This window comes from Equus asinus, chromosome 30 (genome assembly GCF_041296235.1).
Source record: "Equus asinus isolate D_3611 breed Donkey chromosome 30, EquAss-T2T_v2, whole genome shotgun sequence".
NCBI lineage: Eukaryota > Metazoa > Chordata > Mammalia > Perissodactyla > Equidae > Equus > Equus asinus.
The window spans coordinates 27,588,409-27,608,098 of NC_091819.1; the positions used below are offsets into that span (position 1 = coordinate 27,588,409).

General features: G+C 39.9%; 1 protein-coding gene across 6 annotated transcripts in view; it reads right to left on the minus strand.

The window, feature by feature from the left end:
* The window catches only part of PLD5 (phospholipase D family member 5), a 366,553-nt gene that overhangs the window by 204,072 nt on the left and 142,791 nt on the right, over nucleotides 1-19,690 (minus strand). For 3 of the 6 annotated variants that reach the window (XM_044762832.2, XM_044762833.2, XM_070501561.1), the window contains exon 2: nucleotides 9,463-9,599. In XM_044762832.2, the coding sequence (XP_044618767.1) occupies nucleotides 9,463-9,599 (137 nt within the window). Of the gene's footprint in view, nucleotides 1-9,455; nucleotides 9,600-19,690 lie in introns of those variants that run through there. The other 3 variants (XM_070501563.1, XM_070501562.1, XM_070501564.1) reach the window with 2 other exon arrangements.

Consider the following 19,690-nt stretch of genomic DNA (forward strand, 5'->3'; position numbering starts at 1 on the left):
CTGCAGAAAAGACAGCTGTGTTTTCTGTTCCCAACGCTATACATGATTATCAGATATGGCTATGCCTATAAGGGTTCAATGAACTTTTTGAAAAATATATACCACATTCAAATAATCTTTTTGGAGAGCAAACCTGGCAACAGGAAATGTCAACATCATTAATCATATATTAAGTTTCATTAAAATTAAAACTTTGAAATAATTAGCTTCTGCTGCTTCCCAAAGTGGTAATTACAGACCATCAGGAAGTGTCACGCTCTCTCAGATTTCCTCCTTTGAACATTAAATGCTAAAGATAAAAGATTATTTTTAAAATAATCTTTGAGATTTTAGCTATGGGAATATAAACAACACTTTCAGGTTATTGGGCTAATCAAATCTCTCACAATTCAGGAAACTGGAATTTTACTTGATTCAATGGTGAAACTAAGATGTTAATATGTGCTTTTTCATATGAGAGTAGAGTTCAGAGCATAAAAATATCTGTATTTAAATGTTCGAGAATTTCTCTTTTCCTTCATTTAAAATTAAGTATTTATCTTCCATTCCAAATTACTATGAAAAGTTATTTATTCGATACTGGTTAGAAAAAAATTATGTTAGATTATTCTATTTCATTTTAGCAATTCCTCAGCAGGTTTCTTTTTTTAACTCATTTCCATATGATAGTCTTTAAGTATATAACCTATAAACTTCAGTCTCTCCTCTCATCATCCGCAGATATTCCCCAAAAGCGAATCCCACCATGGAGGGATAATAAATTGATATAGGTAATATATCTCATCTAACGGATAGTATTATTCCTGTATTTGAGACTTATTTTTACATGGAAATTATTGCCCACTGATAAAGAGCAGCTGCTCAGTTCTGATGTGTGAGCCCCCAAGTAAGATGCAAAAGAGAAAAACAGATTGGGTCCTCTGATCTCAGGGAGTTTTTGATTTAGTCAAGGGGACAACGGAAAGATAGAAATGCTGATAACACCAACAGAAGGCCCAAGCTGCCATTACAGAAACCAAATGGCCTTGTATTTTTGGAAATAGGGCAAAGGAGTGAGAAATCAAAGTGCGTGGGGAACCTCTGCCCAGGTCCCTGGGCAAATGCAGATGCTCTGACAATGGGCAGAGGCTCAGCACGGAAAGAAAGTAACACGTAGGGGGCACCTAACTGATACCATGTGGGTTCCAAGTGCTCTACACTAGCACTGCCACGGCAGAAAGAGCTAGAATAGTTGGTGCACAGGAGAGAAGATGAGGAGAGAGGAATCATGGCCTAAGCTAGGGATGTGAGCATCGCTTGACGAGGCAGAGGTGAAATCACAGGAATGGGTTAGAAACCGCCAAAGCAGACAGTGGGAAGAGAGAAAGAAGATTTGAATAACCAGTGTTAAGTACTGCCCGTTTGTGGAAGTGGGTAGCGAAAAGCCTAAGAGAGACTGAACGTGCAAATGGGCGATGGCCAGACCATATATATAAAAATAGAACTCTGGCCCACACCTGCAGCAACCTGACCAAGAAACCGACCTCTTCTCCACAACAACCAGCCCAGGAAGCCAGCTATCTAAGTCAGACTGTAGGAAGTCAGACTGCCATCTCCAGTGACAATCCAGGAAGCCAAACAATAACTTCTGTAACCAGAATGACAGGACTTGATAATAAGTACCGGCTTCCCTAATTTTTGTCCATGCTTCCAACATAGGACCAACCAGAGAGAGCCAAATATGCTCCCCTAACCAATCACATAGGATGCCTGCTTCTAGTTAGCCCACCTCCTGCCCCCCCATGCCAGTAGCCTCCTGTCAGGACACATCTGAAGCCTTCCTTTTTCACTATAAAGCTTTCCTACTCCTCTGCCTGACTTTGAGTCTCTGCCAAATGCAAGTGATGGTGGCTGAGTCCCTTGCTATCACAAGCCCTGAATAAATAGGCTTTGCTTCTCCCACTTGACTGGTCTTCATTTATTTCCACGGGATTACGTGCAAGACAGAGAGGTTCGCTTTGGAAAGGGAAAGAGAAATCTCTTCCTCTGAATAAAAATGGGAGGAGGGAAGGATGAGTGAGGACACGGGGATTCTGAGTTGGAAAGAAAGCTGAAGGAGTTCTATCAGGGGGATGACATGTCTCAGTGAAAGTAATCTCTAAGCAGAGACTCAGAAGAAATAAGGCTAGGGTTGAGGAAAGTGAAAGGAGTTGAGAACTGGGGAAAGACAAGAGGGAGCCAATAAGAAATGGATAAAATGGCTCACTTCTGTTTAATATAGCAGATCAAACATAAGTGCTTATCCTCTCTCTTTCCTGAGATCCTAGAAGATTCTGTAAGAGACGGACACTGGCACTGTACAAGGAAAACACATGAAGAAAATTATGAAGGATATGGGTTCACTGTGGGCTCAGATGGAGACACTGGGCAAAGATGTAAAACAAAGGCTCTGCAGCCAGTTTTGTCTTTACCTCTCATCATTACTGTTCATTTAACATCCTGGAAATCTATGTGTAGGACCAGGTGCTCCAGGCTGGTAAATTCTTTGGTGTCCTCTGGGGGTGGGGGTGTAGATTCAAGTTTCTCTTTCTCTTTAGACAGCCAGAAAAGCACTCAGGTGTCAAATATGAAGCCAAAAGCCAAACGGAGTCTTCTAAATTTGGGAGCAACACTCTAATTTAAAACCATGCTTGGGTTTGTCAGTATAAAGCACAGTAGATCAAAGTTAATGGAGAAAATAAGGGAAAGCCCCATAGTTTAAGAAAAGGATGAAAAATGGGTTATAAGCTCTTCTTTTTGGAGCAAAGTAAGCTGAAGCTTTAAAGGGATCTGCAAAACACCTGCAATGAACTTTTGTCCCTTCACAAAAAGAGAAGCAGCCAACATTTATTGAGCATTTATTATATGGCAGATGCTTCTGTATGAATGGTACTTGCATTAACATATTTCATCTGTACAGCAAGCTTTCAAGTAGGACATAATACATAATTGACTCCATTCCACAGATGAAAGAAAATGTGGGACAGTAAAGTCAAACTTACTCCAAACTGCCGGCCTCCTAAGTGGTATAGGTAGATTCCACCCAGGAAATTTGGCCCTACGTCCATGTTCCTATGTCTGTAACATGAAAGGAGGGGAGGGAGAGAGGGAGCGAGGGATACTGCTCAATCACAAAAGTAATTGAAAGAGCCTTTCCTCTCATGTCATTGTATCCATCACCAACACCCTTGCAGGACAATCTCTGAACTTAGATTTTGGTTTTTAATAGAATTCTCCATGAAAGGAACCAGGGCTCATTGGAGAGTAGATAATACCATGTTTCAGAGCAAGAAAATTCAAAATGGGGCCAGAACAATTTGTTGTTGCCAGAAAGCAAGGCTGCTCTCAGAGATATCTGGAATAGTGTCAAAAAGTACAAAAGACTGCTCGCTCTAGCCAAGTGATGACAATTTGGGCATTAAAAGGGAAAACAATGATTAAAGTCTATTGGAACAAGTTGAGTCTGTTAAGATAGCTCTAAGGTCATGATACTAAATGAGAAAGTACAAAATACTAGGAGGTGATTGTCAATGCTTAAAAGGTCTCTCCATACTATCTTCTAGAAATGTTATGTATTGATGAACCAAATTATGTATGTTCTACAGTGGAGCTACAAATAGGTTATTAATATAGACAAAGATATGTCTATAGATATAGTTTGTTATTTTAAGTAAGGAAATAATAGATCAGAGAAAGATATTCAGAAAATAAAATATATGAAAAATACGAAATAGAGAAATCAGCTTTTTAAGAGAGAAATTGAAACATTTAGAAAGTACATGTAAAAAGCATGTGTGTGGAGGGGTAGCCAATTACAAAGTGAATCCGGCCCTTGCTCTACTTCCTGTGTCAAAACCCTGGTGGTCTAGGCCACCCCTTCTTGGAGAACCACTATGAGAACCTGTTCATTGGTTTCCAGGCTAAAATACTACATGGGTCCTATTTTGTACAGACCCAACTCCATTGACTTTAGAATGAAAGAAAATTCCTGGGTTCAAGAATAGTGGGGATTACATATGTAGACTGAGTCGGTCCATTCCCTTCATGCTGCAGACCAAATGGGCACAAGCTAAAAAGGATATGTGGACTCGTGGGCAAGGCTGAGCTGTACCAGGCCAGCAGCCACCCAACATGAGGGCTGATCAGGAGGATGAGGGGCAAGCGTGAGGACGTGCAGGAGCAGCGGCTGCCATGATTACCTAGACAGCAGAGGTGGCAAGTGTCCATCAATGTGATTAGAAGGCAATGTTAACCCACCCCAAATCTGATGTTTACTCAGCCTGTTTAATGAGAGTTTGCAGAAATTACTTACCATATGTTATGGGAATTGGGCCCGAGGTAGAGGAGGAGCATGGTGCAGACCGGTTCTGTGTGCATTTATTAGGGAGGTGTGGTAAAGAAAAGCCCCTCTTCTACTAAGTGTCTAATAGTGTCTCTAATAAGGGGGGAGGGTAAGACCCAAACAACTGACATAGGATCTCTCCAGAAGAGGTGGATAGATGCAGCTGCAAAAGGCAAATGGAGGCCTCTTATCTGCAAGTGGGGGCGGGGGGCAGTCAGCTCGTGTGCAGTACTTAGAGTAGGTTCCAGTATCCCCATAGTCCTTGGGGTGTGACACACAGGAAGCTTCACAGTGCACTGTTATTACCTCTTGCAAGAATGACATAAAATGATAATTAGGGGCACTAGGGAATCATAAAATAGCCCAGCCACAGGAAGTACGCAATCTAAACTGGCAGCCTAAGCCAATCGTAACTCTCCAGTGATACTCTGGAGCTCCCTGAGAAGTAGTTTCCTAGTGGAAACTAGAAAATTTGCCTTTCATCCCCTCAGGTAGTCAAGTGACGTGGAGGTTCATATTTATACGGACTGAATCAGCAATTAAAAACACATTGGGAAATGATAGAAAGTATACAGAAAGTCAGTCAAGAAGACAAAGAAATAGGTCAAAGTCATTTACTGAGGTCAAAAGATCTTGTTTCTGGGCATAACAATTGAGGTGGTTTAAAAGACACTGGAAGATAAGTTTAGAGCGGTTGTTTTATAGATTCACATAGAAAACTGGAATAATCAAGGGCATCATTATTCTACTATTAATACAGTATAACAGCAGCAAAGTAATAAAAAGAGGAAAGAAATACAACAAGAAGTCAGGCAGAAAAAAATCCTAAGATATTTTTTATAGGGAGATTCATTTTTTAGAAAGACATAAAAGTTGGGGAAACGTTGAGTGGGCAGTGTGATTCAGAGGGGGATCTATCAGAGGAGAGAAGGGAATCTAGGCCACTTAGTAGAGACAAGATGAATCAAAGCAATGTATTTAGAAAAGAGTGCACCGGATGAGGGGATCTCCGGGAGACACTGTCCAGACAGTGAGAAGCCGCTAACGGGCTGTAGAATGTCTTGGATTTGTTCACCTTTCAGGAGTGAGGAGAGCTACAACACAGAGGGAGTTACATTACAAAGTAAAAAGATCTCAGCAAGGGTTGCGCTGAGCAAGGAGCGCTCTTTATGATCCTGACACCCTAAGGAGAAGGGCATAAAGAGGAAACTGAGTGAAGTGAATGGTGATCGGAAGGTGAGCATCATGCGATCTCGTTAGCGCCACCTTGAGGTAGAGTCTGGAGCAGTTCCTGCAGGAAAAGGATGGCGTCATGAGAGGAAGAGTTGGAACTTTGTACAGCAGGGCTAGGTAATGAGTGGCATGCTAGAGAGCTTCTGCCGACGGGCAGTTTTCCTTCCTGGTCTACATCAGCACCACTGGACTCAGTGGATGCGTCTCCGAATCGCCTCACCTCTTCTACCAGGGCATCGCGCCTGGAGGAACCTGGGACTGAAACCAGTGGAATTCACTCTCCTCTGCATGCTGTTAAGGGAGTGGAGCCATGGCTGAGGCTGCCCTGAGGACCAGGAGGGGCAGAACCAGGAGTCAACCAGTTTAAGAACTGACAGCGTGATTGAGGCAAAAGACCTAAGGAGGCAAGTAAGACTTTAGGATGCTGCAGGAAGTACCACGGACACACCGGTCATGGTCTAGCAAATGGATAAGAAGAAAACTAAAACAGAAGGGACTGGTAGTATATGAGGAGGTTCAGGGAACTGGGAGACTGCATATGCAAATGGGCGATGGCCAGCCCATATATACAAAAATAGATCTCTGACCCACACCTGCGGCAATCTGCCAGGAAACCAACTTCTTCTCTACAATACCCAGCCCAGGAAGCCAGCCTGCTATAAGTCAGACTTGTAGGAAGTCAGACTACCATCTCTAGTAACAATCCAGGAAGCTAAACAACAATTTCTGTAACCAACATGGCTAGGACTTGATTAATATCTGCCAGCTTCCCTAATTTTTGTCCCCACTTTCAATTGAGGACCAACCAGAGAGAGCCAAATGTGTACCCTAACCCATCACATATGATGCCCCACTTCTAGTTAGCCCACCTCCAGCCTCCCCATGCCAACAGCCTCCAATCAGGGCTCACTATAAAGCTTTCCCCCTCCTCTACCCCCTTTGAGTCTTTGCCAAAACACAAGCGATGGAGGCTGAGTTCCATGCTATAGCAAGCTCTGGATAAACAGCCTCTGTTCTCACCTGGCTGGTCTTCATTTACTTCCACAGAGCCGAAGACTAACTAAAATCAGGATAAAGAGTAGAGTCAGGATGGATGAGGAGGTGGGAGGAATAGGAAGTTAGCTGTGAATAGAGAAGGAGATTTCTGTTCTTTTTGGAAGGAACAGGGAGAGGATTAACATTTATATATTGTTGTCATGAGTTTCTTGATGCTCTGTTATGGGTTTATGCAAGTTACTGAATCCTCATACGACCTTGTGAGATAGATTTTTTTTTAATCTACCATTTTTAAGGGAAATGAAACTAAAATAGCCTTCATAACCCATCAAGGATGAAACAGAGTCCCAGGCCAGGTTTCCTCTTTTCACTACGTCAGGCCACTCCTGCAACCCCCTCTGACATTCCCATTGCAGTTCTGACCACAGTGTATTCCACGACTGTCTCAGGAACTGTATTATAACTCTCTGTTCAGTCCTTTGGTGCTCCACAAATAGGTGATGAATGAAATATTAAATTAATATCTTGCCCAAGTTTACAGAGTGAGTAAGTGGTAAAATGTACATTTGAATCCAGATCTTTTGGATTTCAAAGTCCATGGTCATTCACGGCGTTAGGCTAAATTGGAAGTAGAGTAGTTTGCTGGCAGGTGCAAAGGTGAAGTGGACATTAAATTTATTGACTCTAGGTGACTGAAAACAGTAAGGTAGGATATTGGGAAATAAATTTCAGAGTTACTAAGGACAATGGCAAGCGATGGGATTGATGGTTGGGAGGTCTGTTAGCCAGGCACAAAAGAAGATGGGAAAGAGTCCTGGAAGTGAGAAAGTGATGTTGCCTATAATGATAAGGAGGGAGTGGCGATGTAAGAAAATTTCATCCAATCAAAATGAGAATGATTGAGAGAAGATGGTGAGACAATGGATTGTCCCGCTGGACACTGGGACTGGATTGGGGTACAAGGACTTGCAGTTGCCTCCTCTGCCCCGTGCTTTGGAGAGAGGAGAAAAACCAGAAGCTTCTCAGGATGAGGTTGGGGAAAGCCAGATAACACCAGGGCAGACATACAAGAAGTGCCGATTACATGGCTGAGAATGTAAGAGGATAGAAACACAGGACACAGCGGAAGAGGCTGTAGAAGAGAGGGAGATCAGGAGGGGCTGCAAATTCTGGGAAACACAGCTGCCTAGGGGTGGAACCCAGTAAGCACAGAAGTGATTCCAACTACCCAAAGGAAAGGAGGCAGGAGAAGTTTGGTAATTAGAAGAATATGTTCTAGACGGAGGGAGAAGCAGTGTTGGGTCATCAGGATTTAGTCATCGATTGAGATAAAGAAATAAACAGATACGAATTCCACGTGCATGAGTTAAAAATAAAAATTAGCTTACAGTTTCCCCAAAGTGAAAAGAGGAATAATTCTAAGGCTCCCTCTTTTTTGCTGAAAACTACAAATTGGTGGTAATGTGTGTTAAGGAAGTTGTCCAAAGTTTGACCTTTATAGAGTTGCTTTCCAGGTGCTGGGGTTGCCATTTAAAGCACCCAGCAGTCTTCATTATAGGATACGGTGAGCAAGACAGGCAGAGCCGTGGAACTGACTGAGGCACTGGCCCCTGGTCCACAGAATACATCTGTTGTGTAATAGGATTAGCATAAAGTATAGATGCAGAAGGCGTGTTCAGGAGGAAGATGATTACAATCTGCTGTTGTTCTGTGGCTTTCTTTATCTTCCCCATACAATTTTTCTTCCAAATTCAGTCTGGGAAGAAAATATATTTAGGAACACCTTTCGAACATGAAAGAATAATCAAAAATATATACTGACTTCTCTCTTGTACCCTTTGTTCCGTGGATAATACTGTTGCCTGGTAACTAGATTAGAATGCACCACAGGTTAGAAAAAAACAAACTTCAGTTGTCTTTTCCAGACATTTCTTTGTGCCAGACATTCAACCCTCAAGGCAAAATATGCAGGATAAAAACTCACCTACGCATTACCAGGTTGTTGTTGATTTTAAGCTGGAAAAGAGGGCACTTAGACTAATGCTTTCCACAGGGAAAAATTACAATTAAAATTCATTATGAGCTCGAATTGAAAATAACTGTTGTGATTTGGTGGTCTCACTTCAGCTTTGCAGCAGCAGGTGTAAAAGAACAGACCTCTTATCCATCCGACCCTCTAGTACTTTCCTACGCCCTCCTCATGACCTCAAAGGAAGCAACAGCTGAGGGAAGAGTAGGGTGAGGAGTTCTGGGGATAAAATCACACCATGACGGCTCTGACAGGCAGGCACGACCCCAGGGAAATGCTATCTAATGTAAGTGAAGAGACATAATACATACACATAATGGTAAAACTGTTGGAATTTCTAGATCGAGAACAAACTGTGTGATATGTTGGGGCAGACCGGGGAGGCCCATGTCTTCTCACAGACATGCCTACTTATTGAATCCCTAATTTCCAGCTGGAATTTTCCCTGAGATGTGTGTTCTTTTAACTTCCATTTGATTTAACAATTAACACAATGTCCTCTGTCCATTTAGGGCACTCATTTTTGCCAGGCTCATCATGGAATAAACCCAAACCTCATACACCGAGGTCTCCAGAAATGCAGACTGTACAAATTTCAATTTGTCCACCACCCCTCTGTCCAGAACATGCCCAAATTGTAAAGTGAATTAAATCATCCTGCGTTTCCATTCCCTTGGTCTAAAAAGTAAGAGCATCAGTGGGCAGAGAGCCCTAACTCAGCCTAACCCCACGGGAAGCTGGGTAATCTCACTGGTTTACACTATGTTTCTCTTCACTATCCAGGGCCCTCTATGGCTTTCTTGCCCACTCCCTAAAAGAGAATTTTTTGTTTGTTACCTCTTACCGACATTTATTTTGACAATTTTTCTCTGAGAGTCCATCCTCATCCTCTCCCATGATGTCCACCGCCGAAAATATCAACGCAACGAGAATGGCAAAGCAGCACACCAGGGCAAAGATCACAATGCACTTCTGCTGGGACTGTGAGAGAGAAAGAAGACAAAGAAAAGTCAGTGAAGCAGCTTTTGCTTAGGAAAGTCAAGATTTGACAGCTTTTCAAAATTCCGTGAAAATCCTCCGGGAAACATCACTTTCATCACTGCCAGGAGGGCTGCTCTCTGGGTGAAAACGCCTCAGACCTTCATGCTTATTGCTCGGCACAGCCTTCAAACCCCCACTAAATACGTTAGAATCTATTAACTAATTCAAGTGCTGTATCAACACTTCCACACAGTTTGCTCTTCTTCTTTATAATCAAAAGCAGTCCAGAAAAGACCACTGCAAGATCCATTATTGTGAATTAAAAACAAAACACAAGGCGGCTCAATACTCCTTGTTTGTTCTCTGTTATAACCACCACCTTCCAAACTCTATGCAAATTGACTCTACATCCTCTTGCTTTTCCCATCTCTTCTTGCTCTAAGACCTTTACGGTGATGGCTTCAGGAAAGATGCCCCTGGGTGGTCAGTATGAGTTCTGCACTTTGATCAGAAAAGTGGATCTATCAGCTGCTTGCATCATGGCCATTAACTGACAAAGTCCATTTCAAAACACTGAACAGTCATAACCAACATTCATACTCTTGATATGATTTTTCACTTAGAAAGGCAAGCTGAAGATCCAAGTGGTCAAAGACACCCCCGTCCTTATCTTTAGGCCCAAGTATCGTAATTCAAGACATCTCTATCTCCAGAGGTTCGTAGCAAAGGGGACAGAAGATAGGGCCATGGTAACTGGGCAGAAGCCATGGCCACTGAAGCAAATAATTTTGCCTGCATTCGATTTATTAGATAAGTATCGATGGGGAAAAGAAGAGAAAGAATAATCTTTTAAAGTTTTTGTGCAGTTTTTAGAGACTATTTACAGAAGAGGAAAGGGTGATCTTTGACGAGGCGGCCAGCAGTACTCCCTTAGTGATGGGATACACAGACATACACTCACACAATCACACACGCACACACTCACACACACACTTCAGAGCACTGTTGAAACCAGCCAGCTTTGCCTCTCCTACCACCCTCCTCCCTTTCATCCCTACAGCCACATGGTTTCCAAAGACCCAAGGGACCTCCCAGAGCTCAGGGTCCAGTCAGTCCAGGGGCAGCCTCAGATTACATATTACAAAAAAAGATGTTGTCAAGTCAAGAAATAAATGGTGTTTCTGTGACCAGGCCCCATCAGCTCAAATGATTGTTTCCTTTTAGCATTTTCTTAACCTCCTTAAGGTGTCATCTCCCAGTAGAACCTTGTTCCAAGTCCATTCTTGTCTGTCACCATGTTCTCCTACTCCACATTCAGCGAGGAAGTGGGGGAAAGCCCAAGGAAGACACAATCATTGCCCTGATATCTTTAAGATATGGATTATGCTACACCAAACTACAAAAGCCTTCTGCATAGCAAAGGAAACCATCAACAAAACAAAAAGACAGCCCACCAACTGGAAGAAAATATTTGCAAATCATATGTCTGATAAGGGGTTAATTCTGAAAATATATAAATAACACATACAACTCAACAATTAAAAAACAAACAACCTGATCAAAAAATGTGCAGAGCATCTGAACAGACATTTTTCCAAAGAAGATATACAGATGGCCAACAAGCACATGAAAAGATGTTCAACATCACTAATCATCAGGGAAATGAAAATCAAAACTACAATGAGGTATCACCTCATGCCTGTCAGAATGGCTATTAAGACAAGAAGTAATGAGTGTTGGAGAGGATGTGGAGAAAAGGAAACCTGATACACTGTGGGTGGGAATGTAAACTGGTGTAGCCACTACGGAAAGCGGTATGGTGATTTCTCAAAAAATTAAAAATAGGTCTACCATATGACCCAGCTATTCCACTTCTGCGTATTTACCCAAAGAACACAAAAACACTAATTTGAAAAGATATATGCACCCCTATGCTCATTGCAGCATTATTCACAATAGCCAAGACTTGAAAGTAACCCACGTGCCCATCAATGGATGAATGGATAAAGAAGATGTGGTATATATATACAATGGAATACTATTCTGCCATAAAAAGGATGAAATATTGCCATTTGCGACAACATGGATGGACCTTGAAGTTATTATGCTAAGTGAAATAGGTCAGATGGAGAAAAACACCATATGATTTCAACCATATGTGGAAGATAAACACACAGATACAGAAAACAGACTGCTGGTTACCAGAGGGGAGGGGAGGGGGGTAAAAGGGGTAAATGGGCACCTGTGTACAGTGATGGATGGCAACTGGACTGTTGGTGGTGAACACAATGTAGCCTGTATAGAAACTGAGGTATAATAATGCATATCTGAAATTTATATAATGTTAGAGACCAGTGTGACCTCAATGAAAAAAAAGACATGGATTACGTTTTATTCTTTCTATCCCCAAGCAACCAACACAGTTCCTAACAAACAGAAGGTGCTCAAAAAATAGCTATCGTAGGGCCAGCCCCGATTGCCTGGTGGTTAAGGTTTGGCGTGCTCCGCTTCAGTGGCCCAGTGGTTTGGTTCCCAGGGCAGAACCATACCACTCGTCTGTTAGTGGCCATCCTGTGGTGGTGGCTCACATAAAGGAAAAAAAAAAGTAAGACCAGCAACAGATGTTAGCTCAGGGTGAGTCTTCCTCAGCAAAAAGAAAAGAAAGAAATAGCTATTGTATAAACAAATACAAAGTGAATGAATGAAATGAAAATCGCAAGCATACTTCTAAGGATGCAGAGTGACATGAGGTGTTTTTCTCAAGACTCAGTTGCGGTCTTAAAAATTAATTTGCTTCCATATTTTGGTGATTGTAAATGTTGTAGCTCATCTTCCTTCACTCTCGGCTGGAGCTTGAGGCAAATTCATGGGTGACATTTCCCAACTATATAAAACTCTGCCGAACAGATTGGGCATTCATCTTGGCCCCTCATTTTCCATTCCTCCCTGATTCCTCACTAATTTTATCCCTACGAAGCAGCAGAGTGAACTGGCTGAGGGCTCAGACTTCCGAGCCAAACTGGATTCTTCCATTTACTGACTGGATGCCCTTGGGCAAGTTACTTAGGCTTTGTGCTCTAGCTTCCCTGTCTGTAAAATGATGCTAAATAATAATAATAGTAATAACTGCCTTACAGAGTTGTTATTAAGAAGTAAATTAAATGAAATATTATATACAAAGGACTCCCTGAAAACAGTATCTGAAAAATAGCACTAAATGAGTGTTTGCTGTTGTTAGTATAGTCTCGTAGTGTATGTCCCTCTATAAGCTGCTTCAAATATTTTGGGGAAACAAGGTAAAGACGAATAAACAAAAAACACACAACAAAAACTATAAGTATGTGTAAGGGAGAAGCAGAGAGAGAGAGACAGAGACAGAGAAGGAAGAAAGAAGTGAGACAGAGGGAGAAGAGAAATGTGAGATGGAAATTTTCTAGGATAAAATTTCTGAGAAACTGTTCTAGCCCAGTCTCAGAACTCAAAACTCTGAAGCAGCATTTCTCAGACTTGAGCAAGCATCAAAATCACCCGGAGGGCTTGTTAAACACACCTCGCTGGACCCCATTTCCAGAGTTTTTGGCTCAGTAGGTCCGGGGGGGCGGTGCTCAAGAATGTGCATTTCTACCAGGCTCCCAGGAAATGTCCATGCTGCTGGTGCAGGGGCCACTCTTCGATGTGTCAAATATCATCCATCCTAAACCCCACTGAACACACGCTCCTCCTTCAAATGCGTCTGCCCTTCATTCATGTTCAGACAATAAAGAGATCATCATAAATACATCCTATTAACTTACACGTAAATCTTGTAATTTATTTTCTTTGTAGGGGCTTAAAAATAATTTTAAACAATATTTTTTCTGAGTTTTTTCCTGCTTTCTACTTCCTATTTATTTTAATGATATGCATTACTTGTATAATCAGAAAATGTTTGCTGTTAAGTATTCTGAAAAACCACGTAATATAAAAAAGAAAAGAAATCACTCACAGTCCCACTCAGACATAACTGCCATGAACGTTTTGTTCTAGTCCTTTCCTGTACTATATCTACAGATCTAACCATCTGATAATATGGGTATCATGCTATATATAGTTTTACATGCTGCTTTTTGCACTTTTTCATGTTTTAATGTCATTAAATATTCTTTTGAGGCATAGTTTTAAATTGTTGCAGAATATTCCATTGCATGGATATATCATTGTCTCCTTTACTCCAAAAAAACTTTTTTTTAAAGCCATTCACTTTACAATAGAAAAAACCGATTAAAAATTTTTTCATTTTATCCATCTTCCCTATAAATTATAAACAGAAACAAACAAAAGCTTTCAGAGAAGTTTAAGGTAATACAATTACATTCACATTAATCCAGTCCAGAAGAGACTCCAACCCAAGACAATATAATTAAACATCATCTCAAAAAGAATCCTCGAGACAGCAGCACGAATACACCATGTCAGGTACATAGTGTGTACCTGATGAATGAATCTAAATGTTTCATCTACGACAACATTGATTTGTTTCCCTTTACTCTGAATTTTATGATAAAATAGTAAATGAGAACTCTAGTTAATTTGTGTGCTATTGAAAGTACTTTGATGTAATAACCCTCACAAATTTCTATTAACTTCTATTAATTTAATTCTACATTATCAAATTCTATTACAGTGAACAATTGAGCTAGTTATTTTCTTTTTAATTTGTCAAAAAAGAGAAATTCAGACTCTCACATTCATTCTTAAATGTCTCTGAAAACAATGTACTATAACAATATAAGTTCATATCACTACTTTTCTCAGTCTCATTTATTTTCCATTTCATCAAAAGTGAAAGATCCTGTTCAAATGATAGCATAAGAACCTCACAAATGAGAACAAACTCCAAGATTCCAAGAGGTTTATTCATTTTCAAATTCTTAACAGATCATTTCAGATCATTCAGGAAGCAATTTGAAACACACTTTCCTGGTTTCATTGAATTGAAGAAGCAAAGTTTTAAGGAGAATGCATGAACATGATTACAACCTAAACTTTACCGATGAACTCAGTCAATTAAGAGAAAACAAAATTTGAAATGCTATTTTCTCATGTCAGTCAATCTGCGCTTTTCACTGCAGTTTACATGCAAACTGAAAAGAACTGCTTTTTTGGTCAAGAAATAAATCTAAAATTATGCCAACATTGAAAATATTTGAATATCATATCCTTATTGAATACATTTTACCTGAACACCGTAAAAGAGAAGTATGACCTCTAAACACGAAAAGAGTATTAAACTTGACAATTAGAAGCCCTATCTATTTCCAGCGGGGGCTTTTAAACCATTTGACCAGCTCTTCAAAGGAATTTGCACCCATGTGCCTGGAGGAAAACTGTAAAGGTACAAAAGGTAACCGTAAATTAAAATTATTCCTATTCTTTTTCATTTATTTACCATGACAAATTTTTTAAAATAAAATCATGGCCAAGTCTTAAAAATAACCATTTTTATGTGTGTAACTTTTAATCCCAAGAAAACTATAAGATCTAGTACAATTATTCTCCATGTGAAAGACGTGCAAACTAGGACTCAAAGACATTTGGCTACTGAGCTGGCCACGGCGACCCGGCCAGTTGAGGACAGTCCAGTGATTTCACTTAGGTCTCTAAATTTGGAGGCTCTACTTCTGTAGATCCAAAACTTTTTCCTTTTGGATTTCTTTCCTTGACTTTATTTTCTAATTAGTTTTAGCTTTGATTATTTTTTTTATTATCATCTTAGCTTTTAGTTAACAAATTCCCATGATGGTCCATTAGCGAAAAAGGTTGAACATTTGGCTCTGAGGTGTGGAGACAGTATTCCTGGGTTTCTAGGACTTTCCTATGATTCTAGATGTGTTCCTATCTTGAGTTCCCAGACATGCTCCCAAAGAAAACAGGTCACCCAGAAGATCCACAGTAATCTTAGCTGATGATTTATCAAGTTCCTAAATAATGGCCACATTCCGGAATCATATCAAAAAATTTAGACTATAAGTTGCTTAAGGGTTTTGCTTAGAAAATCTTTTTAAAAGAATTATCACTTCACTTTCCACATACATTGTGATGTTCCTTAGGGTTTTATCATAGGATTTTTCCCTTCTCACTCTGTATCCCCTCTCTGAGGGACTCTAATTTACTCCCAAGTCTTCACTAGCCATATATCCTGATAATCCCCAAATGTGTATCACCAGCCCAGAGTACCCTGTGAATACCAGACACACAATGAATGAGCTTCCCTGCCTGGGCATAGAACGAGGAGCCCTGGAAGGGTCCACCAATCTCTCCGAGTTGAGGAGACAATGTTGGGATTTTAGAAAGGCCAAGTCAGCCAGAGTTGAGAGGACAGAGTACTAAAGAGAGGAGATACACAGAGAAGGAGTTCTGGAGATCTTCAGAGGGCGTCCCTGGGTGTTCAGCTAAGTACTGATAAGTATATGTGTATGAGGAAACTACCTGAGGCCTGAAAAGAACCACTCGAAAGGAACGGGTAGATCAACCCCTAACCCGCACACACAGCCAGAAAGCGTTGGTGTTCGCATCATCCAGGGTGAAAAAAGTCTCCTGAGACGTAAGTCATTGCGTGAAGTACTTGGAAGGATATGGCTTAGAAAATGGAAATGGAAAAAATTAGACTCAAGGCTGCTCTAGTCCCACCTAAAAAAGCAGAAAAGCAAGCCTTTAAAAACTCAAACTGTTCACAAGTAACTATATCCAAGAACAAAGCTCAAGCATATTTTTAAAAATATAATATCCAGGGCCAGCCCAGTGGCACAGCAGTGAAGTTCGCATGTTCTGCTTCATGGCCGGGGGTTCACCAGTTCGGATCCTGGGTGTGGACGTGGCACCACTTGTCAAGCCATGCTGTGGTAGGCGTCCCACACATAAAGTAGAGGAAGATGGGCACGGATGTTAGCTCAGGGCCAGTCTTCCTCAGCAAAAAGAGGAGGATGGGCAGCAGAAGTCAGCTCAGGGCTAAACTTCCTCAAAAAAAATAATATATATATATATAATATCCAGCATGCAACAAAATAAAATAAACAATAACTAGTATCCAGTAAAAAATTACCAGACAAGCAATGAAACAAAACCACAACTCAAAATGATGAGAAAAGTCAGTCAACTGAAATCAACTCAGAAATGACACAGGTGATTGAATTAGTAGACAGAGACATTAAAACAAATACTGTATCTATATTCCATATGTTCAAGAAAATATGTATGTTAAAGAGAGATAAGGAAGATATAACAAAAAGCACATATCAAAATTCTAGAAATGAGAAATACACTGAATGGGATTAATAGCAGATTAGATACAACATAAAAGTTTAGTGAACTCTATGAAAACACAGAAAAGAAATAGAAAATATTGAATAGAAGATCAGTGAGCTATGAGAAAACTTAAGGAGCCTAATTTACATGTTCTTGGAGTCTCTAAAGAACAGGAAAGGATAGAAAAAATATTTGAAAAATATAATGGCCCAAAATTATTCAACTTTGTTGAAGATGTAAAAGTCAGAGTTATTTCATAATGATAAGGAGTAAATTCACCAAGAAGACATAACAGTACCAAACTTTTATGCACCTAATAAGAAAGCTTAAAAATGAATAAAGCAAAAGCTAATAGAACTATAAGGAGAAATAAACAAATCTTCAACCACTACGTGATGTTGAAACCCTTCTCTCATTAATGGATAGGAACAAGTAGACAGGAATCTATATATATATATATATATATAATATATATAAGATTTGAACAACACTACCAACCAACTTGATCTAATTGGCATTTATAGAACAATCCACTAAAAAATAGCAAAATGCACCTTTTATTTGAGAGCATATAGAACATTTACCAAAATGAACCATATTCTGAGCCATAAAAACAAATTTCAATGAAGTTAAAAGAATGTGAGTCATACAAAGTGTGTTCTCTGACCAAAATGGAATTAAATTAGAAATCAATAACAGAAAGATCTGGAAAGTCCAAATAATTGGAAACTGAAAAAAATTTACATACTCCACGAGTCAAATAAGAAATCAAAAAGAGAATAAGGAAGAATTTTGAATTGAATGAAAATAAAAATACAATATATCAAAGTGTGGGAGATGCAGCAAAAGAACTGCTTCAGGGAAATGTGTGGCACTAAATGCAGATATTAGAAAGTAAAGTTCTAACTGATCGGAACTTCTACTTTATTAATGTGTAAAGAAAAAAGAGCAGGTTCAACTCAAAACAGGCAAAGGAATGGAAATTAAGAAAACCAGAACTCAATGAAAGAGAAAACAGGAAAAACAACACGAAAAAAATCAAGGAAACCAAAGTCTGGTTCTTTGAGAAGATCAAAAAAATTGATAAACTTTTAACCTTACATATAAGAAAAAAAGAAAGAAGACACAAATTGCAAATAACTCTCTGAGAGATAAGATATCACTACAGATTCTACAGAAAATAAAAGGATAATAAGGGAAGATTTTAAACAAATCCATGCCAAGAAATTCACCAGTATAGATAAAATGGACAAGTTTTTGCAAGATAAATAGCACTAAAGCTGGGGCCAGCCTGGTGGCACAGTGGTTAAGTTCATGCACTCAGCTTCAACGGCCCTGGGTTTGCAGGTTCAGATCCCAGGTGTGGACCTATGCACCACTTATCAAGCCACGCTGTGGCAGGCGTCCCACATATAAAATAGAGGAAGATTGGCACAGATGTTAGCTCAGGGCTAATCTTCCTCACCAAAAAAAAAAAAAAAACAACAACTAAAGCTTACTCAAGAAGAAATACATAACCTGAATATACCCTTATATCAATTAAAGAAAAGGAGTTTCTAGTTAAAAACCTTCCCATAGAGAAAACCCCGGTTTTACGTCGCTTCATTGATGAATTATGCCAAACACTTGAGAAATTAATAATACCAATTCTATGCAAAACCTTTCAGAAAATGGAAGAGAGGGAAAAAGTTTCCAATTCATTCTACCAGGTCAGCTTTACGTGACACAAAAACTAGAGAAAGACATGAGAAAACAAAATGTTTGTCCCAATGTTTAATAATGCAGTATCTAGGAAAACAAGATACTACATTCATTGAGCAGATATCTGTTTAATATCTACTCTGTGCAAAGGAGAGTGCAGAGTCTGCAATGGCCACAAATTCAACAGGAAACAGAAGCTCTCAATCTTCTTCTTCAAAATCCTTAGAAAAACTGCAAAAGATCTCTATCTACCTCAGCTTGCCTTGAATTGAAAGATGAATCATCACCGACCCAGATTGCGTTTTTTTTTTAAAGATTGGCACCTGAGCTAACAACTGTTGCCAATCTTCTTTTTTTATTTTTTTAAAGATTGGCAACTGTGCTAACAACTGTTGCCAATCTTTTTTTTTTTTTCTGCTTTTTCTACCCCAATCCCCCCAGTACATAGTTGTATATTTTAGTTGTGGATCCTTCTAGTTGTGGCATGTGGGACGCCGCCTCAACGTGGCCTGATGAGTGGTGCCATGTCCACGCCCAGGATCCGAACCAGCAAAACCCTGGGCCACCGAAGCAGAGCATGTGAACTTAACCACTTGGCCACAGGGCCGGCCCCCATGTTGCTTATTTTTTCACGCCTACTAGAGTTCTAGCAGTGGCACTTAAAGTGCTCCTGTTTTAGGAAATTCTCTATTTTTACCAGACCAATAATGAACATTATTTCTGCAGCAACCTAGATGATGCCTTCTCTTTCGAGGACATGTATATTCATTGTTTGGCCATGCATTAGCTCGTTATCTACCTTTTGGTCTCTTTCATTACATTGAGTTCCTTGAATTCTAGGATCTTGCCTAGATCCAAAATGCCTGGCAGACGTGTTCAATAAATAATTGTTGAATGAATGATGAATTTGTTGAAAGATGAATAAATGAATAGAGGAAAAAAATGGCAAGGGCTAAAAAATCAAAATGATGATTTTTTTTATAACCCTGTTTATTTACCATTTATAAACTTTTCCACTGATTCCCATCATAGAAGCACATTTATTTGTAAGATTAAACATGCAAAAAATTAAATGCTATGAGCTCAAATTTAGCCTAACAAACAGG